The sequence below is a fragment of the Pelodiscus sinensis genome, chromosome 2, assembly GCF_052426305.1.
Source record: "Pelodiscus sinensis isolate ZL-2025 chromosome 2, ASM5242630v1, whole genome shotgun sequence".
NCBI classification, from domain to species: domain Eukaryota; kingdom Metazoa; phylum Chordata; order Testudines; family Trionychidae; genus Pelodiscus; species Pelodiscus sinensis.
The window spans coordinates 57687294-57711337 of NC_143053.1; the positions used below are offsets into that span (position 1 = coordinate 57687294).

Consider the following 24044-nt stretch of genomic DNA (forward strand, 5'->3'; position numbering starts at 1 on the left):
CTACATTTTCCTTAACTCTTCAGGGAGATAAAAGTTGTACTTTTAAATAGCACTTTTCAAAGAACTGACTGCAAAGTCCTTTAGAATTACACCAATTCCTCTAGAATCACATCAGTATAACTCTGATAGCAGAATCTGGCTTGGCAGTGTGTGTAATCTTAAACTGAACATTAGTTCACCAGAAATAGCTTAAGTTATTTTTTTAAGTAAGCTCAATACCCTATGTGTAGTGATTCCCCTTGTAATATATGCTTATTTGCTGTGTCATGTTTCCTGGAGGAGTTCTCACCTCTGTCCTTAATGTTTACAGTAGGTTTGAACCTCTCTAGTCCAGCACACTCTGATCCAGCCACATCCATGGTTCAGCATGATTTTAGTTAGCCAGATGTCCACTTACCATGGGTGGGACTGAGTTTCCTATGGCCCCATAAAGTTTTACACCCACCAGTCCTGGCTCAGTGGTCTGTGCTGTTTTTTTAACTCTGATTTATCTTTAAATGTCTTCTAAGAGCCTAGTAAGCAGTGGAAGTATTGATAATGTTGCTGGACAATACTGACCTCCCAAGGTTCGGCAAATTCTTGGGTTCGGCACTGGTCAGATCCCACGGGTGCTGGACTAGCGAGGTTCAACCTGTACTTTTCCAGATACCATATGAAAGTCTGAAAATTATTCTGTGTTCTTCTATATTTATGTGAAGAAATTTCTCTGAATTGGCATTTACCTGATCCCTATTCTTGAGGCTTGTACTTACAGTGTGAAATAGGCAAGGACTCCCCTAAGCTTTCAAAAGTTTATCTGAAATATTCAGCTTCCTTGTTTTTCTAACCCTGAGTAACAAAGGAGGTTTCTTTTTAAATTGAGCCATTGCAACTGGTTCCAGATCTGTCACACACATTTGGAACCAATTCTACCTCAAATCATCTTTCATTAGTGTCACAGTTTTCTTTCAGGAGTATTAGGTACCTTTCTCTTTCCTTGACTCACTTTTAGCAACTTTGGCTTTGTCTACACTGACGTGTAAAGTGCTGGCAGTTACAGCACTGCTCACAGGGTGTAGCAGAGAAACCACTGTTGTGTGTCCACCCTGTGAGCTACCAGTGTAGTACGCTGACTACACTTGAGCACTTTCGGCAGTCTGGACAGTTATCCCACAGAGCACCTCTTCCTCTTCTGCTTCTGAGCCTTGTGGGAAGCAGGGCAACCTGGGTCCTGTCCCAGTGTCCCATAGTGCATTGCTTCACATCTCAACAACCCTTGTGCTTCTGTCTGCATTTGGTGCTATCTTTCCACAGCTTTTGTGCTGCATGCTCTGCCTCGGTCTGCAGGGATTCCTGAACTGTTGAAGAAAATGCTGATAGATCTCACTAATCTGTCACAGATGGCAGTCGCATTATTCCTTAAGCTACAAAGCAACAATGAGGAATTGGCCACTGAGCTTGCCATACTGAGTAGCTATGACACAAGATGTCTTGTGGCATTCATGGAGGTGCTAACCACAGCAAAATGCTGCTTTGGGGTTTGGGAAACAAGCACTCAGTAGTGGGATCACATTGTCATGCCAGGCTAGGATGACGAGCAGCGACTGCAGAACTTCCGGATGAGGGAAGCCATTTTCATGGGTCTGTGTGATGAGCTCACCCCCACGCTGTGGCATAAGGATGCGAGAATGAGAGCTGCCCTGCTGGTGGGGAAACTTGTGGCGACTGCTCTGTGGACCCTGGTTACTCCATATAGCTACTGATCAGTTGCCAATCAGTTTGTTGTGGGAAACTCAGCTGTTGACTCATGTTGATGGAATTGTGCAGGGCCATTAGAGATGTCATCATGTAGACAGCTACACAATTAACTCCCCCACACACCCCGCTGCCTCTGTATTGGAGGCAGCAAGGAGCAGGAGTTGGAGCTAGTGGCCATGGCTGACAGAGGCAGCAGCGCAGAGGGTGAGGAGGGCAGGTGGAGCCAGTATATGTGGGGAGCCAGCTTTTAAGCAGGCTCCCTACATGTGCTGGCTCCGTGGACCTGCACCCCGATGTCTCTTATAGAGATGGGGGGCCTGGCAGGAACCAGTGCTGGGGCGGGGGCAGGGAGCTGGCTTACAAGCTGGGTCCTCCCAGCACCAGATCCCTGGTACCACCTCTCCTACCTATCAATTTGATGCTGAAAGCCAGTCATATTTGTTGCCATGCACAGGACTGCAGTGGCTGCAATGCTAGTAAGTGACAATTGATTCATATGATACACTGACTAGAAAAGTACCTGTTGCTTTGCTGGTCTTTGCTTTTCTGCTTTCATGTAATGGAATTCATGTAATGTTTTCAAAGCCAAAACTTAATTTCTTAGAAACAACAGACACACAGAGGGCATGATATATCTGTACTTTGTGGGAGGAAAGGGAGGAGTTGAGGCTCTGTCATGTTTAGAGATATGTGTATGTCCAGGTATCATATGCTGCCTGATGTGCTGTGCAATGGGTACTGTAGGTCAGCAGAGCTAAATTGCACAGGGACAGGGTTTGAATGCATTGGTTGCCTGTCAGATTCTGCAGGGCTGGAGGGGCAGGAGTGGACTGCAGCAGGTGTTGACTGGGGACAGGATGGTGGCCAAAATGTATTGGCAGTGACAGGGGCGTATGGAAAACAGTTTTGGGAGTATGTGTGCAAGGGAGGGGTTGGCCCCGGAGCAGCTTCATCTGCAGTGCTAGCAGCACCAGAATGTTTCAGGTTGGCATGTGTAACAACACGCACAACCAGCCCTCCCCCCCTTTTTGGGTGCTGGATGCCCCCTCAAACCAGGCTGAGGGATCTCAGAATTGTGCAACACCTGTATCTTTATTCACCCAAACTTGTCCCATCGCCAGTGCTAAGCTATATACAACCTTTACAGGGTTTTCCCCCCTCTTACAGTGAGAGTAAGAGGCCTCCAGCTCCCTGCCTGCCTTACCTCTCCCTTACTGCCAGCCCTCATTTGTGGTTCCTTCCCATCCTATATAACCCTTCGCTCGTCAGGCTGCAAGTGTTGCCCATCCTCAGGCCAGCATCTGGCCTTTTTTCATCTGCCCCATTCACTTCCCCTTGAATGGAACTGACAGTAAAAGAGCTAATTGAGTGCCCTTGCACTAACACTCTGCTACACTGCCCTATAATGTTTAAATGATGCTCTATGGCTTCATTCTGGTGTTCCGCATTCTGGTGCTTCCCTTCTCTCCTCTCTTCTCATTGTCTCTCCCTCCTTCAGTTCTTTCTTTTCAGCAGTAGCCTGAGCATAACATCATGCAACAAGTTCTTTTCCATTTCCTTGCCCTACTCAGCCATTCAGTTGGTGATAACAAGGAAGGCTGGTATTCCAAGGCTAAATCTGTGAAGACAAAAATTAATATTTTACACACATACCTATCACTAATTAGCTGTCCCAGGGAGAGCGCATATAAGACACATGACCTGCAAAATGGTGAATTAACCACTGGGGCAGGGGAATTAATTGTTGAAGGGCCTTGAGGAGAGCCAACACTTCTGGGGGACTCTATAATCAATCATGTCCACATATTTTCCACGGGTTGTGATCATCCTAGAAGATGTGGGTGCTGCTGAGGGTGAGCAGAAAAGCAAGGAAGGGTCTTCTGCAAGGCTTGACTGTGTGCAGCAATGGCCCCCACCCTTACAACATAGTGGCATGGGAATGTTCCCTTTAATGGGGCAGTGAACATGGTAGCACTGCCATGGAACCGGTGCAGGCGAATAGCCCAGCATCTGTGTTACACTTTTGATGAGATCTGTGAATTTGATTTCAGTGAAGTGAGAGTCCATCAACAGCCTGTTCTGAGTAGCCCTGTGTCAATACTAGGACAACACAGACCCAACCCTGCTTTCTGCAACCCTCCTAGCCCCAACTCTCTTTAGTGCACTTCCTGGAATCAAAGCCGCTTACCAGGCGCATCCTCTACTGTTTGTGCTTCCCCAGCCTCTGACTGCTACAGCTGACTAGCCTCCTCTAGGTTAGAAAATTGCTTCTACTGCATGCATCCATGGTCATCCTGCTCTGGGGCTCGTTCCCCCTCTTTTGTACTAGAATCTGATCAAATGATATGGAATTACAAGTAGTCTTTCCTTTTCTATCAGTAATAACTTATATCAGCATTTGATAGTAACATGAATAAAAATTCTGCTGTTGCAAACCAGATATTTTAATTTTTATAAGGACATATAATTTGACATCAGGGTCATGACAGTTCTATAGCTGTTTTAAAAAGAAAAATAAACACAAGTGACTATTTTTATTTCTTCCTATAAAGTCTACTGCATATCCTGCTAATACTTCCACACAATTTCTGTGGCAACACTGTCGAATGGTTAACCAGTTATCGTACCAGTTAACCAGCCCTTGCCAGAGAACCCTGGCTGCACCTAACTGCACTGGAGCAGCCCCACCTGCAGAAGGGCTATGTGCCAGGTGACAGGACCGTATGGCCATAGTGCAGTCAGGCAGCAGGCCCTAAGTTAAAATGGTTAACCGTTTTAACATCCCTAGCATGTGGGCTAACACTTACTCAAGTGATTTACACAACTTATTTAATGACAGATTTAGTATAATATCGTAAAAGTTTTGTTGCCTGGATGAAAATATAGTTGGGATTTTAGTGTGTGTAACTTAGTGCTTGTTGTTCTATCATGATGTATACAAACTGGCACATTAACTATAGGACAAATTTTGAATTGTTCATTGATATACTGCCTTCTGGGTTTTTGAGATATTCATACAGTGGCATGTTAAATGCAGGTTGCGGAAAGAAATTTCAGAACTAACAGTTCCTGTCTCTCTCTCTCAAAAAAAAATTCTGGTAGCAAACTGAGCCCAGGAATATGAGGTAACAGAAAAATTGCCTTGTATTTTCTCACAAAGTAGACAGACATAAGAACTCTAGTCTTAAGACAGAGCAAAGCTGCTTTAGATGAGGCTTAGTCTTTTGTTATTTCAGCCCCAAAGTATAGGGGTGAATGTCACTCTCATGTAGAGAGCCCTTGTGAGGTTTATATACCACTTTTAAATTCCACTTAATCTCTCAAAATTAGATTTAAGTGATTTATAGACCTTGAGCAGACCCTTTAAACACTGATAGATTTCCTGCTGGGATAGGTACTTATACAAACATTCCAGTTGCCCCTGTGAAGTAAGATTTGCTTTTGAATCCACAATTCCTGTAGACTGCAATACATGGTTAATAAACAGGAAGGTACCATATTTGTATCCTTTTAGCACCTTGTAACACTTATCTCTGTTGTTATACCCAAAATACTGGCTAGGCACATGGGTGTGATAGAATTCTTCTTCATCATGCATAACTAGCAGACTTACCCGGCGTTGCCCAGGTTCTTCAGAGCAAAGGGGCTGGTGGTATGGGGCGTACAGGAGCCAGGCCAGGATGGGGGAGGGGGAGTGCAGGAGGCTGGGGCCACATCTATACTACAGCCTTCTTCCGCAAAAGCTTATGCAAATGAAGCGTGGAGTAGAATATGGCTCTGCTTCATTTGCATAATTAATTAGAAGCCATTTTTGCGCAAGAGGCTTTTGCGCGAAAAGGAGCTGTATAGATGGCTCCTTTTTGCACAGAACCCCCCTCTTGCACAAGGGCCGTTCTTCCTCATTTTTTCGGGAAGAACAGCTCTTGGGCAAGAGGGGCTTTTTGCACAAAAAGGAGCTGTCTACACAGCTCCTTTTTGCACAAAAGCCTCTTGAGCAAAAACAGCTGCTAATTAATTATGCAAATGAAGCGTGGCCATATTCTACTCTATGCTTCATTTGCATGAGCTTTTGTGGAAGAAGGCTGCAATATAGATGTAGCCTGGGGGCGAGGGTGATGTGACAGTGAAGATTGAGAGTGAGGAGGGGCTCATGACATGGAGTCCATCTGACATGGGCCTTTTTTCTCCTCTCAACCCCTTCTGGCTGCTTAGATGCATTTTCTCTCCTCTCTAAAACCCCATCCCCTGGCTGCTAGGAGCATTTTCTCTCCCACACCCAGAACTCCCGCCCTGCAGCTGCTAGGGGTGTTTTCTCTTCCCTCAACCTGTTTGGGCCTCCAAGGGTGTCTTTTCTCTTGCCAGCCCTCCTGCCCTTCCCCACCACCACCACCACCACCAGGGGCCTTTTTCCTACCCCCCCCCCTCCAGCACTGCAGCCAAGTGTCGGGAGAAGGGGAAAGGGTTTGGACAGGAGGAGCAGCTTACTAGTGTGCTGACAGGCAAGATGACAGAGCCCCAACCCTCCTGGCCACTCCCTTGGACTCTCTTCAGGATAGCTCTCCCCTGCACACACTGCCCCCCAGTGAACACTTTCATATCACGTCCCTCATTTTGCATGTTATGGAAAACAGTCCTTTTACCAGGGCTTCCGGTTGTCCTGGCACAACCAAACTCTGACCTTGTTTTAAGTTAGGAGAAGAGGAAGCTGCGTATGAAATGTGACGGCCCTACATTGCACCATTCAGGAGGAGTTCAAATGGACTGACAGACACACTCTTTATATATAGATGAATATAGGCAAGCAACACGGGAATGCAGGGGCAAGATTAGAAAGGTAAAGGCACAAAATGAGCTCAAACTAGCTACAGGCATAAAGGGAAACAAGAAAACCTTTTATAAATACATTAAAAGCAAGAGGAAGACCAAGGACAGGGTAGGCCCACTGCTTAGTGAGGAGGGAGAAGCAGTAACAGGAAACTTGGAAATGGCAGAGATGCTCAATGACTTCTTTGTTTCGGTCTTCACCGAGAAGTCTGGAGGTGTGTCTAACGTAGTGAATACAAAAAGAGAGAGAGTAAGTTTAGAAGATAGGATACACAAAGAACAAGTTAAAAATCACTTAGGAAAGTTAGATGTCAGCAAGTCACCAGGTCCTGATGAAATGCAGCCCAGGATACTCAAGGAGCTGATAGAGGAGGTATCTGAGCCTTTAGCTATGATCTTTGAAAAATCATGGCAGACAGGGGAGATTCCAGAAGACTGGAAAAGGGCAAATATTGTGCCCATCTATAAAAAGGGGAATAAGAACAACCCAGGAAACTACAGACCGGTCAGTTTAACGTCTGTCCCAGGGAAGATAATGGAGCAGGTAATTAAGGAAATCATATGCAAACACTTGGAAGGTAATAAAGTGATAGGGAATAGCCAGCATGGGTTTGTGAAGAACAAGTCATGCCAAACTAATCTGATAGCTTTCTTTGATAGGATAACGAGCCTTGTGGATAAGGGAGAAGCGGTGGATGTCATATACCTAGACTTTAGTAAGGCATTTGATACGGTCTCGCATGATATTCTTATTGATAAACTAGGCAAATATAACTTAGAAAGGGCCACGATAAGGTGGGTGCATAATTGGCTGGATAACCGTAGTCAGAGAGTTGTTGTTAACGGTGCTAAATCCTGCTGGAAAGGGATAACAAGTGGAGTTCCGCAAGGGTCTGTTTTGGGACCTGTACTGTTCAATATCTTCATCAATGATGTAGATATTGGGATAGAGAGTACGCTTATTAAGTTTGCAGATGATACCAAACTGGGTGGGGTTGCAACTTCTTTGGAGGATAGGGACATAATTCAAAATGACCTTAGCAAGTTAGAGAAATGGTCAGAGGTAAACAGGATGAGGTTTAATAAAGAGAAATGCAAAGTGCTCCACTTAGGAAGGAACAATCAGTTCCATACATACAAGATGGGAAGCGACTGTCTAGGAAGGAGCATGGCGGAAAGGGATCTAGGGGTCATAGTGGACCACAAGTTGAATATGAGTCAACAGTGTGATGCTGTTGCAAAAAAAGCAAATATGATTCTAGGTTGTATCAACAGGTGTGTTGCAAGCAAAACTCGTGAAGTCATTCTGCCGCTCTCTCTGCACTAGTTAGGCCTCAGCTGGAGTACTGTGTCAAGTTCTGGGCGCCACATTTCAAGAAAGATGTGGAGAAATTGGAAAGGGTACAGAGAAGAGCGACAAGAATGATTAAAGGTTTAGAGAACATGACCTATGAAGCCAGGCTTCATGAACTGGGCTTGTTTAGTTTGGAAAAAAGAAGATTAAGGGGGGACATGATAGCGGTTTTCAAATATCTAAAAGGGTGTCACAAGGAGGAAGGAGAAAATGTGTTCCTCTTGGTTTCTGAGGACAGGACAAGGAGTAATGGGCTTAAAGTGCAGCAGGGGAGGTTTAGATTGGACATTAGGAAAAAATTCCTAACTGTCAGGGTGGTCAAATATTGGAATAAATTGCCAAGGGAGGTGGTGGAATCTCCCTCTCTGGAGATATTTAAGAACAGGTTAGATAGACATCTGTCAGGGATGGTGTAGACGGAGCTTGGTCCTGCCTTGAGGGCGGGGGGCTGGACTCGATGACCTCTTGAGGTCCCTTCCAGTCCTATGATTCTATGTGTTCAGCTTTCATTTTACTCTTGCATTCTCTTTCCATGCCCCTATGATATCAATGATATGATATTGCAAATTGTAATTTATCCAAGATGGCCTTAACTGTGTTTGTACATCACATACCACAATGGAGTCCCGATCCTTAGAGCACTGCAAATAGGCAGATACCTGCTTTGTATCTTCAGATGCGGTTCTTTGTTTACCATCTTTGCAGATGGTGGATTGGATGCAGATCCAAATGTTTTATCTATGCAGGGCTGTAGAACAGCAGTTCTCAATCAGAGATGTATTTTCAGTCTGTGTAATGGGATGCTTTCCTCTCTCATGTGTGCCTCCTGTCTCAGTGCATGTACCTGTGGTGGATCCTTGGTGACTCCAGAAGACTCTCACAGTCTGTTTGTGAGATAAAAATTCAAACTCTTTCTGGGATATGAGTCCAACAGAGGGACCTGTCACAGAAAACTCTGTTTGGTCCATCGATCTGCAGCCTTATCACTGACCTCACTCCTCAACCAGTCCAGCAGGTACATACACAGTAAAAGGTTCAATACCTTGGTTCAGTCTGTGTCACAGACTCCTCTGAGATATTTCAAATTTGTCCCTGTTCTTCAAACAGTCAGTCTTGGGATGGGGCCACATCTCTCTGGGTGCCCACTCCCCTTCTCCCTCAGGGATACTCTTTACCTCTCTGGGTCTTTCTGTCCCTGGCTCTTTAGCCTGGCTACTAAACAAGTTTATTTTCTCTTCCGGAATGCAGCAAAATTCAGGCTACTTTCCCAGTACCTGATGGCAGTGATCCAGGCCCGCCATCTACTTCATGTCCCAGCCCATGGACATTATAGATCAAGGCTACTCAACTTTGGAAGCCCCAGGGGCCACAGTGATACTCACAGCACATGCCGGGGGCTGCAACTTAAGTGTGGTTGTATATACATTCAAATATGCATATAGCTTCTTTCATGCTGACAGGCATGAATACAACGATTAATACAAGACTACACAACATGCAGGTCCCATTTAAATCAGTTCTGCTAATATTAATAAAATGCAATATTTACCCAATTTCCACCCATATGACAGCACTTGTAATGAGCAATGATAGTTCAGGAATTTAACTACTAAAACATATACAACAGAAGACCATTATATTGACTATTTTTTTGTTTTGGCTTCACAACTGTCCAGGAATGTAACTACTAAAACACATATCAACCCAAACGCACCGTAAACCCAAACCGCACCACGGGCCATAAACAAACGGGCTGTGGGCTGCATGCAGCCCATAGGCCGTGTGTTGAGTAGCCCTGTTATAGATAGCAGGTACCTTTGAATACAATTGAAGCCAACTAACCACAGCCCAAGTTCATTATTTGCCCTTGGGACCTTGTCATGCTTGGGTCCCAGCAGCCAGCCCAGAGCTGCTTCGCATTCCCCCAGCCTCTGCCAGCACTCTTCTGTCCGAGTAACTGTAGCTTCAACAAGGAACTGATCCATTGTCCTCCAGCTTCAACAAGGAACTGATCTCACTCTATCCCTGCAACTCTTCTTGTTCTAACCTGCTGGGTCCTGATTGGCTGCTTCCCACACAACCTCTCTCTGCAGTTTGGGGAATTTCTCTATTTCCCTTTTGGGGGTAGTCTGTGACAGGGCCATAGGACCTCCAGAAGAGGGCATCTGGACCTAGTCCACCCCATTACAGGGAGCTTGTCCAAAGAACTGGAGCCCAGTGCTCCCTGCACAGCTGGACCCCCAGCACCGATCTGGAGCCCAGTGAGGGGGGGAAAGGATGCCAGGCTTAAGCCCTATAGGGCACACTGAGCTTCAAACCTGTGGGGCCAGGGACCTATGAAACTGATTGACTGGTCCTCCAAGGGGCCATGGATGTCAAGTGGAGAACTGCTGCTTGAGAGGATGTTGCTGTTGGTGCAGATGCAGATCCATATAAAAGGTGGATTGCGGGTCAGATACAATTTAAGTACTATGGATGTGAATCAGATATGGATCCAAATGTTTGTATTTACACAGGGCTGTACTGATCCTTCAGTGAGGCTCCTAGATGCTACTGTGACAATTACTACCAGTGTATGTTATATATTATGTGTTTACAGGGTATCTGCCATCTGAGGTAGATTTAATCATGCTACATCCAAAAATTATATATTATGTTAATTGGCTATAATAGTTTTTACCGGAATACTCATTCCATGATGCTCTATGCAGACTTGTGTAAGATAGATATTTTAACTTTTTAACTAAATCTACATGTGTCCCCTTTATAGGTAAGTTGTGTTTCATTTCTGATTGTTTCGTTCTTATTTTCTGGCACCGTATTTTTTTTCTCGGTTCAATCTTGTAAAATTACCATGGAAAATCATCTGCCCAGGCGCACAGAAATTTTGTGTTTTACTTGCCCATCAAACAATTTACCCTAGGGAAGTTGCTCTGTAGATTTTCAAGGCTACAAATAATATATTTCCATAGCGTCTTGCAGGGAAACTATATCACAAACCACGATACAGAGTTAAATGGAGTTGCAAAGTAAAAATGAAATAATGTATAAAGAGACAAAAAAAAGAGATATAGATAAGAAAAAAGATGTCTATCCACTCCTAACCCTTTCCCCCCCACCTTTCTTTTTTGTAGTTGCTGATATGTATTCAAGATGAGTGGGATGGGAGAAAATTCCTCTGACCCATCCAGGGCAGAGTCAAGAAAGCGTAAAGAATGCCCAGATCAGCTTGGACCCAGGTTAGATCACTCATGTTTTGAAGAAGTGGTTTATTAATATTTTGAAAAAATAAATCACTATGTAAAGGCTAAATACTCATTTTCAGATACTGTCTATGTGGCTCCTACTCTAGATGTGCATGCACTTCATGTGCACAAGATTGGAATCTACGAACACCAGTCTCTCAATGCACACCTGTGCCTTGCGTGCCCCCCTACGCTTCTCTTCTGAGTGCCTAAAGGGGAAAATGGCCTCAGTTGTCCCTCTGTTCCCTCTCCCATTCATAGAAGCAAGACAGAACCAGGCTATGTCTGCCACCTGCCTTAGTGCATTTTCTTTTTTGTTGAGGTTTTTTTTTCTGTTTTTTTTTGTTTGTTTTTGGTTAGGAAGTTTACAAATCCTTGCTGTGACAAAATAAGAATAATTACAGCTTTTTGTTTAGGGAAATATCATAATGTAATATAATCATACCATATACAAGAGTGAGCGTCTTTATACTGCTCAACATATTATTTCTGATGATTTTATTAAATTGAGTTTATTAAATTTACTGAGACCAGGCATGTCTATCAAATATTAATACTAAGGAGATTGGACAAATAGGCTGGGTTTTTTTTTTGCGGGTGAAATGTATTTTGTCTTGAGTATTGAATAAAAGGCAACCAAATATCTAAGTATACTTTGTCTTGCTGGGTACATAATTGGGGCATTAATTTTTCCATGGCATTTCATATTATTCTGAACCATTCCTTTAGAATTGGATTATTTTTCGTTTTCCAATGAGAGGCTAGCATTAGCATAGCAGGTACCAGAAAATGAGAGTTTAATTCTTCATTCCTCTTGTGTAACATGTGTGGCTAGGAAGGAACATTATCAAAGGATCATATCCAACAGTGGTTGATATTTAGTTACGGTATGTCTACACTTGCAGCCTAATTCGAACTAGAGCTGCAAATGTAGGCATTCAGAATTGCAAATTAAGCCCGGGATTTAAATATCCCACGCTTGATTTGCATCTTACCGGCCGGGTGCCATTTTTTTTTTTTTTAAATTTACATGCCCGAAGTAGCTGCCCACGTCTACACGCGGCAGTGAAATGGGCGTTCGAAATAAAGCCCTAGTTTGAACTACCTATTATTCCTCCTGCAATGAGGTTTAACAGGTAGTTCGAACTAGGGCTTTATTTCGAATGCCCGTTTCACTGCCGCGTGTAGACGCGGGCAGTTACTTCGGGCTTGTGAATTTAAAAAATGGTGCCCAGCTGGGAAGATGCAAATCAGGCATGGGATATTTAAATCCTAGGCTTGATTTGCAATTCCGAATGCCTACATTTGCAGCCCTAGTTTGAATTAGGCTGCAAATGTAGACATACCCTTACAGATTATATCTATGTCTAAAGAAATCCTTTACTTTGGGAAAGTATGTCTACCCAATACATAGAAACTTCTCTTTCACCACAGCTTCTCCAAAATTTGTCCCCATTCAATCTACATAATTTTAAAAAATATGACTGGCATGAAGAACCATTGAAACAGTATTTTAAAGAATTATTTTATTATGCTACAGACTGATGTTGCTGATCCTTTTTTCTGGATCAAATTCTGTTCCTCCAAGTCGTCTTCCCAGTGTATTATATAAGGACACTTTTTGTTAAGAAAGTTGTGTGAAAAGATTCCCCAAATAAAAAGCTGCCATTGCTTCTATAAAGTGATATTTTTATATAAAACAACTCATTGCTAACTTGAAAGTACTGTATCAAGGGAAAGTGGGCTGTATCAAGTTAGTATTGATCACTATATATGTTTGAAAGTTTCTTTATTGTCCAAAAATATTCATTCCACAAATCTCAGAATCTTTAAAATTATGTGGTTTACAATTTGGATTATGTTCTGGATTATTTGCAGTGGATGTCATTGGTAAGGGAAAAGAGTTTATCTTATCTTTAGTTCTGTCCTTAACCCATGGAGTAACCTTGCTAAAGGATGCCTATAAATTTCTGGAGAGCGTGATTTTAAAATTCATCCATGGCTATGTTGCAATAGTTACACTGCCACAATTTTTTTTTGTCAATAACAATCCAGTTTTTGACTGTTACAGAACCCTATTTCACTAGTGCTTTCAGCTGGATGGTTTGATAGTACCATAGAATATTTAGAATAGTTAATCCATTGTGTTTAGAGGCTCTGTACAAAATATCTGCATACAGTTGGTCTTTTCTGATTTTATATAAATTTTAACAACATCCTCTGTATTCCTGCTAGGATTTAATCTGGGATGATTATATAAAGATTTTGAACCAAGAAGTCCTTGCTGAAATGTTCTTTGTGAATAAAGCTGTTCTTCCCAGCAAAAAAATATATACTTCCATCTCAGTGCTGGAAATTATGTTAATTTGCTGAGGTAACGGTTTGACATTTAAATCATCGCACTCTTCTACATTATTTGAGATTTGAATTCTGAGGGTTCTTATAAAATTTATTGCCCATTTGTATCCAAATGTTTTCTAGAGGAATGACTTCTGAGAATCTGACAAATTTATAACTAACATTTCAGATTTGGCATATATCCAAATGCTTTATATCCAAATGCTTTTCCAAAGTCATGGATTTTCTAACACACTAATTTTAGGGAAACTTTTGGGTTAGATAAAACAATCTATCCACATATATAAAGCTATTTTCTGATTGTCTTTCTTCAAGTTACATTCCTGTGATAAATTCATTCTTCCTTCTCCTCTGTGCAAAAGATACTCCTAAGGGAATTCTACACCCTCATGATGCAGAATTTTGTAGAAGTTAGTGTTTTTTGAGCAGTATTTCCATTCCCTCACAGAACTGGGCTGCAATGCTACTAGTCCCCAGCCTTGCAGAGTTCAACTCTCACATAGATAGGGCCTTAGCAATTTAACAGCTTTGAAAAACATGTCATGGATCATGACATAAGCTCTCCCCCATGAAATCTGATCTCCCCTGCTCCTCTGAGCCTGGGGCTCCTAACTGCTACTGTAGTCCCACTCGGGAGGGACAGGAGTTGTCTTTCCTTTGCATGGCTGCTCTTTGTGGAGAGATCAGGCACACCTGCTGCAGCAGCTCAGGAGCTGGACCCTGGGTTTCTGTTTCCTCCCTACCCCAATTCCTGCCACAGCTCCAGGCAATGAACTTGGGGATTCTTGCCCTTGACAGCTTCTCCTGAGGCTGGGGACTTGTTTGTGTCTGCTCCGTAGCCTCCCCATGAATTGAAATTGTGGGGGAGTTCGAATTTACAAGGGGAGGTGTCAGGGCCGATGAGGGGTGACACTGTGAGGGTGAAGGTGGGCTGTATGGCACCATAGTTCACAAAACTGGGGGGGGAGGGTTTGGGGAAGTTCAGGGGGGTAGGGAAATCCCTGTGTCTACTGCAGCTGGGGCAGCCAGAAATCAGGGATTCTGCCCTCTGGCGCTCCAGTCAACCTTGGGGCAGCCCAGGCTTGGGGCACTACCATGCCCCCATGTCAGCTGGGGCTCAGGACTTCTGCTTTCCCAGTACCCACACCACCACTGCTTCAGCTGGGGCTTGGAGCAGTCCAGGCTCAGGGCTCTCACCACCACTCCAGCTGGGGTTTGGGTCAGCATAGGCTTGGGGCTCCCACCCTTCCCCCCACTGCTCCAGCCAGAGTTTGGGACAGCTAAGGCTTGAGATTTCGACCTCACCCTGCCCCCAGCTGCTCCACCCACACCAACCCACGCTCAGGGCTTCACCACCCACTGCTCCAGCTGGGGCTCAGGCAGTCCCTACCCATCTGCACCTCCAGAAACTTCCTCTAACTGCAGGAAGCTGGAAGGGTGCTGCCTTCAGAGAAGGGAGGGTGGCAGTTTTGGGACCTCCCTCCCAGAACAACTTTGCAGTTTGGCCCCATGGTTCCATTTTGGATCGGGAGCCCCACGGCTATAACAGCATGGTATTTCAGGTGTAAACAGCTGAAATTGAGAAACTGCCCAATTTTAAACCTTCTGGCCATGAAATTGACCAGAGTGGATTGTGAATTTGGTAAGGCCTTACACATAGAAAACACTTCTGGGAGGAGGGGGAGAGAGCTAAAAGGTTCCTGGCATCTGCAGTCCTCCCAATGCACCCTGAGGGAAGAAGGGGGTGGCACGCAGGACACTCCATGCAAATCTGGGGCTGAACATTAGTTTTTCTTTCCCTCCTGGATTCTGTGGGTGCAGGTATCTGGCATGGGGAGACTTCCATCTGGGCTCTGGGGGGAGGAGGTGCAAGTCACTGGGTTGGGGGATTCACGGCTGGGCTTGGGAAGGAGGTGGTTTGGGTGCATTGGCTGTGGAAACCACTTGTGGGCTCTGAGTGGATAGCGACACAGAAGCAGGAACTGGACTGTTGCAGGGATTAACTCTATTCCTGAGAGAATTTTTGTGTGTTTCTCTATTGTTAGAATACAGACATACTTGCTGACAAGCATTTTGAAATAAATTACCCAAACAGTTGCAACTGGTGTTACAAATGTAGTGTTATTTTGACAAATAAAATTAGCAGAATTTTTAGTTTATTCCTCCAGGGGGAAAAGCTTACATGGACAATGCAAAAAAAAAAAAAAAAAAAAAATAGTACATCCTTTCTTTTCTGCCTCTGTGTAATTTTAACAGGACAGATTTAATCCTATTAAGTTACACAGCTGCTTTTGGACTGATGTAAAGAACATTTATCCATTTAAGGAACTAAGGGGCAAATGTTCATCTGGGACAGGACTTGAAACAAAAAGCTGTACTCTAGGCTATCAAAATCTTTCTCTGGATCAAGAGATAACAAAGGAAATGGCATTTTGATATGGCATTGTGGATGATTCCCAGTACTCTTTGAATATTGTCTGACATTTATTTATCCTTAACTAGTACAGTTTTAATAGGGTTAATATAAACCGAGAGTATGGACTGCAGTTGTTTCACTAGTATTTTTGCTAAGTTGGTTTTTTGGAGGGCTGGGAGGGGGCATGAATCAGCAATGATATGCACTTATAAGAGCTGTATAAGATAAAGTCTTGTGGAAGTTTCTTCCCCTGGTAGAATGGCTTTGAATGTACCTCTCGTGGGACCCACTAATATCATATATTTTGTAAACTTCCCATGGAAAGCCATCGGATCCTGGAAGTTTACCTCTTCTCATGTTTCATGTTGTCATGAATATTTCTTATTCTATTATTTCTTATCTGTAGCATATTTTCTAGGAATTTAACCTGTTAAGTATAATTTTTCCTTTTTTTGGCTTTCTTTAAAAACTATTTCTTATTCCTTACCAAAAACAAACAAACCAAACGCCCTTATTTTTCCCATTGGTATGCTGTGCCATAATCACTTCAATGGCAGATTCGCAGCATTTGGGCTTCAGAACTTACCCATCTTGTGACAGTCTCTCATCCTTCCTTATAGATCATTATAATCATGCTTAATTTGGATCCAGTGAGAGCTGCGTTCCTGACGAGTGCTCTGTCCACTGATCCTTCTTAAGAACAAGAAAATCCAAGGACATTCTGATGAAACTATGTGTACTGGAAGTGTGAGAGAGATTATTTTGACTAGAACAGGCATCCGTTTCTTAAGATGAGACCTTCTGTCAGCATCCCTATCAGCAAGGATCCAGCTCCCAAGGCTATTGTAGTAAGATGTCTGACCTGGCACTACTGATGAATCAAAAGCCATGGCTGCCAAAGACCACGTTAGCACCTCAGGCTATTTCCAGGCACTAAAAACTACTATAGGTTGAACCACTCTAGTCGAGCAGCCTTGGGACCTGACTGGTGCTGAAACAGAATTTGCCAGACCACAGGAGGTCAATATTGCCTAGCAACATTACCAACACTTCCACTTCTTACTGAGCTCTTAGAAGACATTTAGGAGTAAATTAGAGCTAAATAACAGCACAAGCCACTGAGAGTCACGACTGGTGGCTGTAAACAAACTTTATAGGACCATGGGAAACTTCGCCAAACCCATGATAAGTGGACATGCGGCTAACTAAAATCATGCCAAACCACAGATGTTGCCGGACCAGAGAGTGCTGGACTGGAGAAGTTCAACCTGTACTGTACTGAGGCAAAATAGATTTACAGCCCTGGACCAAATATGGTTCACAGCAGGGATTGGCAGCTGTGTGGATCCAGCCCCCAAGGCTTGGGGCTCCTCCCCCCATATTGCAGATCCTGTGCTGGTGCTCCTGCGCCGCCCTCCCTTCTCCCCCTCCCCTGCCATTCCTCTGCTGGAACACACAAAATCTAGTTGGGGCTTCCCAAGCTCTGTGTGAGTGAATGTCTTTTTTTTTTTTTTTCTTTTTTCCTTCTCACTTGTGTGTGGCCCCGGACTCAAAAAAAGGTTCCCCACCCTTGGTCCACAGCACTATCTTCTTCACCAAGTAATGCTGCTAAAGGGCAGCTCATCTTTTTAGAAATTATTTGAGAGAAGATTATTAAATTTACTTCTATTGCTAGCACATGTTTGGCGTATTCCTCTCACCAAACACATTTCAGAAATATTTCCATATTTGAGATCTGCAACGCAGCTACTTGTAGTAGTTTCCTCTCACTTTTGTTAAGCGCTGCACCTTTAAGTTTGCTGCAAGATCGGCTATCAGCTTTGAACTCTTCAGACACACCTTTCAGATGAGATACTGCCAGTCACTTAGAGTGGGGTCCACGTGGTCAAATACATTGAAAAAGAGAGAACAGTTACTTAAACCTTGCAGTAAATGTGTTCTCCATGATGTTTGTCCATGGGGATCCCATAACCCCCACTTCATCCCTGCTCTTTCAGACACCCATTTGTGGAAATTCTGAATTGTCAAGGAAACAGAGAAACGGTTGTAATTGCTTTGCCCTTTATACTCAGAGAGTAATGAATCCAGGTGCACCAAGGGCTGATGAGATGAGGGAAAAGGCGGGGGACCCTGAGCTCACGGAGTTCCCCCAAAACATTTGTGTAAACAAAGTGTGTCAAGGTTGTTCCCCACTCTGGCATTTCAAGTGCATAAGGGGGTGGGGGGCCTCTCGAAACTTTAAAACACTCTGCCACTAAAAGCTTCTGCTTAATAAGTTTCCAAGGTCACAGATTCCCTGACCTTGGAAACAAATGAGGCAATTTCTTAACAGCTGACCTTTCAGTCTTGGGGTATGTCTAAACTATGTTCTGTTTTCGAAAGAGGATATTTCGTGGGAATTTGCATATCTTCTTCTGATCTCACTTTCAAAAGCGGAGCTTTTGAAAGTGAAAGTAGTCTGGTGTGTTTTTTGGGGGGGGACGACCCCTTTTTTCAAAATATGCATAAACCTCTTTTTTTTTTTTTTTTTTTTAAGGAAGATTGTTTTGGGGGGGGGGGGGCATTTTCAAAAAAGGGTTTTTTTCCAGGGGGAAAAAAAACGCATCCAGTCTACTTTCACTTCACAGAATTTGCATATCCTCTTTCGAAAATAGATTGTAGTCTGGACATAGCCTTTGTCATGTGCACATAGAACCTCCTGCCTTCTAGGACACAGGAATCAGATCATAGTCTTTAAAAGGTGATTTTATTAACAAAACAAAGAAGACATATTTGGTAAAACATACTTGGTTGCTTAGTGTTACAGAACAGCTGAAAAAAAAAGGCAGGTTAACTCAAATAATTGCTTCCCTCAGATTCAGTTTAAAAGTCACAATGTATAGGGGAGGTACATGGCTCAGCACAGAGGAGTTCAACCAACACCAAAATTAAAGAAAATAACCTGACGGTATCTATCTAAACATTCGCTGTTCAATTTACATCTCTGTTGTAAGGGTTGTTGTACAGCTCTGTTCTAGGGTTTAGACTTTTCCTAGGCATGAACATCACTGGAAATCCCATGTCTTGTTCCTGGCTTAACTCATGTCTGTATTTCTCCTCTGGTCTCTCAGACTGCAGCAGGCAGATCACTGCTTTTAAGTCCAAATACAATCTCTTTTCGTTGCCTCTCCTAGCTCCCCGCCCACACTTCTTGGAGACTTTTAAGAGTACACTGTCTCTGTGTTTAACCTTCAGAGGCAGTTTAGTTAACTGAATGACGGTTGTCCAGAAAAGGGCAGTACTCCTCCCATTCATCACAAAGTGAAATGGGGACAGGATGCCCACATTTTCCTCAATGAACTTAGGTGTAACCCCTACAAATGCTTCTGTTCAAAGATGCCAGTCTCATGCATTCACATCTAGAGTGGGAGCCACATGGACAAAACATATAAACACTGTTACTGTAAGGTAAGTAATGATTCTTTATATATTTTTTCTTATGATTAATTAAAGTGTACATACTTCTGTACGCTTTAGATAGTGACCAACTAAATTGTAGGGATGTAAATATCCCTTTTAAATGTTAACCAGTTAAATTATATAATTTTGTTTAACTGATTAACTGGGTTCTGGATAGCCCAGTCCAGCTCTCTGTGGGCAGCAGCCAGCCAGGATCCCACTGTGCCACAGGTGGCATAGCTAATCGGGGTCCCACCATGCTGCAGGCAGCAGAGCTGCTCCATCTGGGGCCTGCTGTGGTGGGCCCAGACTGGGTGGAATTCCCCGCCCCCTGCCTCATGGTCCATGGCTCGGTGGGCCTGGCCAGGCTATCACCCAATAAGTTTAACCATTTACTTCCCTACTAAATTATCACATCCAACATACACAACTGTTCCATTCAGACAAATCTAAGCTGTTAACCCTTGTTATAAAGCTAATATATTTTCAAGACCCAGCTCATGAAAAGGAGGTACAGTTCATGTTGCTATCTGGTCATTATGAAGAGGGAATTCTTTGGGGTTTTTTTCAATCTATGATGTATGATTTGCCCTTTTGTCTTTTCTTGAAATATTAGAGACTTTTAACACACAGTGATAAAGGAATAATTTTATTTTTTAAAACTGATAGAATTTTAAAACTCTGACAACATTCAGAATTTATGTTAGTGGTTTACTTCTGCATTTCACATGGATTAGACAGTGGAAGTAGATTGGTTGATTTAACTTATTTCTGAGCAGTTTAATTTTCTCATGTATTAACAAAACTTTGTTTTGCTTGAGTTCTTAACATGGCAAGGAAATGCATTTGTGTAAACTTCAAAAAAAAGTTTCTTATTTTTTAAATGTTGAATTCCATTCCCAAAAGCTGGCTGTTGGGGAACAAATGCTTTTGAGGTATTTACTGTAATTTGTTCTAACATAAGCATTTCTACTTCAGAAACAGTAGATTGATGAGATTTTTAAAAAAATATTATTTCTTTGATGTTGTTAAACCTTGATCAAAATCCTAATTCCAGCTTTGAACTGTCAGTCATCAGAATGTGAGCAAACTGATGTTAAAAATAACACATTTTGAACTCCTTTTTCAGCCCTAAAAGAAGCACTGAGAAACGTAATCGTGAGCAGGAGAATAAATACATAGAAGAGCTTGCAGAGCTGATTTTTGCAAACTTTAATGATATTGACAACTTTAACTTTAAACCTGACAAATGTGCAATCTTGAAAGAAACTGTGAAGCAAATTCGTCAGATAAAAGAACAAGGTAAGAAGACTAATTGGCATTGAATATTTAATTTCTTTTGTTTATTTTGGGGATTTGAAAAGCCTGGTCTTCACTTCAAATTCTCTTCAATTTATTTGTGGTTATTTACACCATTAGTCAAGAAGATAGTGATATAATTTGTGTGAAAAGCTTTAAATATCATGTTGGTGTTTATAAATAGGTTTTATATAAAATTCAGCTGCTGTTTGGGGGATTGTGAAAGTAAGTCGAACTGATGTGTATATTCATCAGTGGTATTTGTTTGTCATAGAGTTTAAAGTTGTACAGGTGAAAGAATTGTAATACACAGAAGCTGAGCTAGTTCAGTATAAGGAACTATCCAAAAGTGTGGAGTATAAAAGTTTTCTTTGTTCCGGTTTTTGCTTTCCTTCGTGTGCATGAAAAGATGTAGGCGGCTAAACTGTCTCAGTCCCCTAAATTTATAACATCATATCCAGAATGACTTTAAAAGTACCCAGATCTCTAGTCTGAATACCACTGTAAATGTTAAACCAGAGAACATGACAGTTTTCTTTTTGTTTTTTTCTAGGAGGTCAGGTATTTAAAAAAAAAAAAAAACTTTAAGAAACAATAGGGTTGGCTTTTTTAAAAGTGTTTAGCTGTCATCACAAAAAATCTACATTGGACAAGCTTGAAGAGCATTTTATATGGTTGAGGCTAGGGATTGTAGCCAGTTAACCAACTAACTGATAAGCGGATGCTTATCAGTTAATGCTACCAGCTACACACAATGCTTCTCCCCATGCCGTGGCTCTGCATTTAAAGTACAGTATTTTGGGAGTGGCTCAGTTCTGGCTTGCTACAGGTCCCGGCAGCTACCCTTATTTAAATGCAGAGCTGCAGTGGTTGGGGGGCGGGAAATCCAGTATGAGCTGGGACTGGTCCAGTCTGACTACGCGCTGGCTCTCAAGCTCCTTTACAAGCAGAGCCACTTATCGGTTAATCATGTAACTGACAAAATTGTTGTTGACTACACAATTACCAAATTACACACTTCCTAATATCCCTAGTTGGGGCCAATTAGTACTCCTTAATTCTGTGCATATTGCTTTCTTTTACACCTCAGAGAGATTATCTCTTTATAATCTAGTTCAGGAGACCATTTTTTAAAAGATTTCATATTCTTTCATATATATCTTTCATGGTATCAATTTGACAGGTTTCACCACTTTTATTTTCTTAGAGAAGGTAATGCTTCCATATTAAGTGTATGTGCAGATAAAGAATTACACAGCTGTAAATTCTAGGATACTTAACTGAGGGAGATTTCAATGGAATCACCTTTATAATAGCTAAAATGATATGTAGTTTGATGCAATTTGAGATTAGCTTTATGGTGACAGGAAAATATAATGTTGATGTCTGTTGTCTAGAAACCAGATGTTTTAACTGAGTAGTAAGATATTCCAGGATATGTGTTGCATCGAGTCCACAATTCGGTTGTAATTACATTTTTGCTGCATAGCAGCAATTTTCCAGTGGCAGGAAACATTTTGTCCCAGTCAATTTTAAAATATTTCTATTGGTGCCACCAGAAAAGTTTTACTGTGTAAGAGAGAAGAAATGGCCCTTTAGTGTTGCTAATTGTTATGATTCTATCATGAGTCTTTATAATATTAGGTGATTTTTTTTCTTACAACTCTGGCTTTTTAATCCATCAGAATATGTAAAAATCTCAGCTTTCATTTAAAAAAATCCTCATAGCTGTGGAGAATATCTTGAAAATGTCACTCCAAGTACAATGGCTCAGAAGCCGGAGGATAAATAATAAGTTTACATCACTTGAGTTTAAGCCAATCTTATGATTTTGAGTGGTATAACTTATCGTTTTTTTAATGTGAGGGACTGATAGGAGTGCATCTGGATTGGTGGAAAGCCAGATTGTAAAGACTTCGAGAGAGCACATTTCCCACTATCACATGCCAAATTTAATTTTGTGTTTCTCTCCATCTCTCAAATCACAGAAGTAGACATTTATAATTACACCAGAGTCTTCCACTTGTTTGATTTAAAAAGTTGAATCAGACATACTGGAAAACTTTTTGTTAGATTCATTTTTTCTTCCACATTTCATAAATCAGGCAGTGCTTGAGAGAGAGTTGTCTGGATTGTGGATAGTGCAGGGAGAAAATAAAAATTTATAGTATAGCAATTAAACAATGTCAGAGGAAGAAATTAAGCAAGGCGAAAATGGCTAATCAGATTTTCCATTATTGACAAAAAGTGTTAATCGACTGTGTCTTTGTTCACTACCTTTTTTATGTAAAGCATCTAAATGGCACATTGTGTTTCCATTGCCAATGAAATAGTTAAGCTTGTTTTGTCAATGGCTATTTTATGAAATAATACACAAATTGATATTACTTTTTAATATGATGTGGTAAACAGTATAGCTTTGCCACTGAGGCTACATCTAGACTACATCCCTCTGTCAGCAGAGGGATGTAAATGAAGCACTTAGAAAGTGCAAATGAAGCCGGGATTTAAATATCCCATACTTCATTTGCACAATCATGTAATGGCGCTCTTTCGAAAAATCGCTATTTTGAAATTGAAACCGCAATCTAGACACGGTTCTTTTGAAAATGGGGTGCGTTTACAGGGTCTTTTGAAAAAGTGCCTCGTTTTCAAAAGATCCTGTAAACGCGCCCTGTTTTCAGAAGAACCACATCTAGACTGAGGTTTCAATTTTGAAATAGCGCTTTTTCAAAAGAGCGCCATTACATGATTATGCAAATGAAGATATTTAAATCCCGGCTTCATTTGCACTTTCGAAGTGCTTCATTTACATTCCTCTGCCAATAAAGGGATGTAGTTTAGACGTAGACTGATCGTCTTGAATATTGCCATACTCATACTCTGAATATAGTAATCCTAAATGTTCTTTTTTTATGACAGAGAAAACATCTTATTTTTTGTTTGCATAACAATTTATTGCAATGACTTCTCAGAGCTGACTGGTGCCTACGTTTGATAAGTGGGTTCTGTGTGGGAACATAACTTGCTGTCAGTTCATTCCTATGAGTATTAGTTTTATCTAATTGCTTCTAGGTGGTAGGTTTGGGGTGGGGGTTTTTTGTTGTTGTTTTTTGTGTGTGTGTGTGTGTGTGTGTGTGTGTGTGTGTGTGTGTGTGTGTGTGTGTGTGTGTGTGTTGGAGTGATCACACACTACATCAGATGACTGTGCCACTTTTTCCTCCTTTAACATTTTATTTTTGGTTCTTACTTTGATTTTGTTTGGTGGTGCACCCTCCTATTCCCACTCAACAGAAGATAACATGCTTCTTGAGATGAGCAAGTCCAATGGTAGCTCCATAAAGCTACTTTAATATGGTGTGATAGCTTGTTT

At 42.0% G+C, this 24044-nt stretch overlaps 1 protein-coding gene across 14 annotated transcripts in view; it reads left to right on the forward strand.

The window, feature by feature from the left end:
• Positions 1-24044, forward strand: part of NCOA2 (nuclear receptor coactivator 2) — a 274099-nt gene that overhangs the window by 143222 nt on the left and 106833 nt on the right. For 11 of the 14 annotated variants that reach the window (XM_075920545.2, XM_075920547.2, XM_075920540.2 and 8 more), the window contains 2 exons: positions 11050-11154; positions 20502-20674. In XM_075920545.2, the coding sequence (XP_075776660.1) occupies positions 11069-11154; positions 20502-20674 (259 nt within the window). In that variant the 5' untranslated portion in view covers positions 11050-11068. The remainder of the gene's footprint in view (positions 1-11049; positions 11155-20501; positions 20675-24044) is intronic. The other 3 variants (XM_075920550.2, XM_075920549.2, XM_075920551.2) reach the window with 1 other exon arrangement.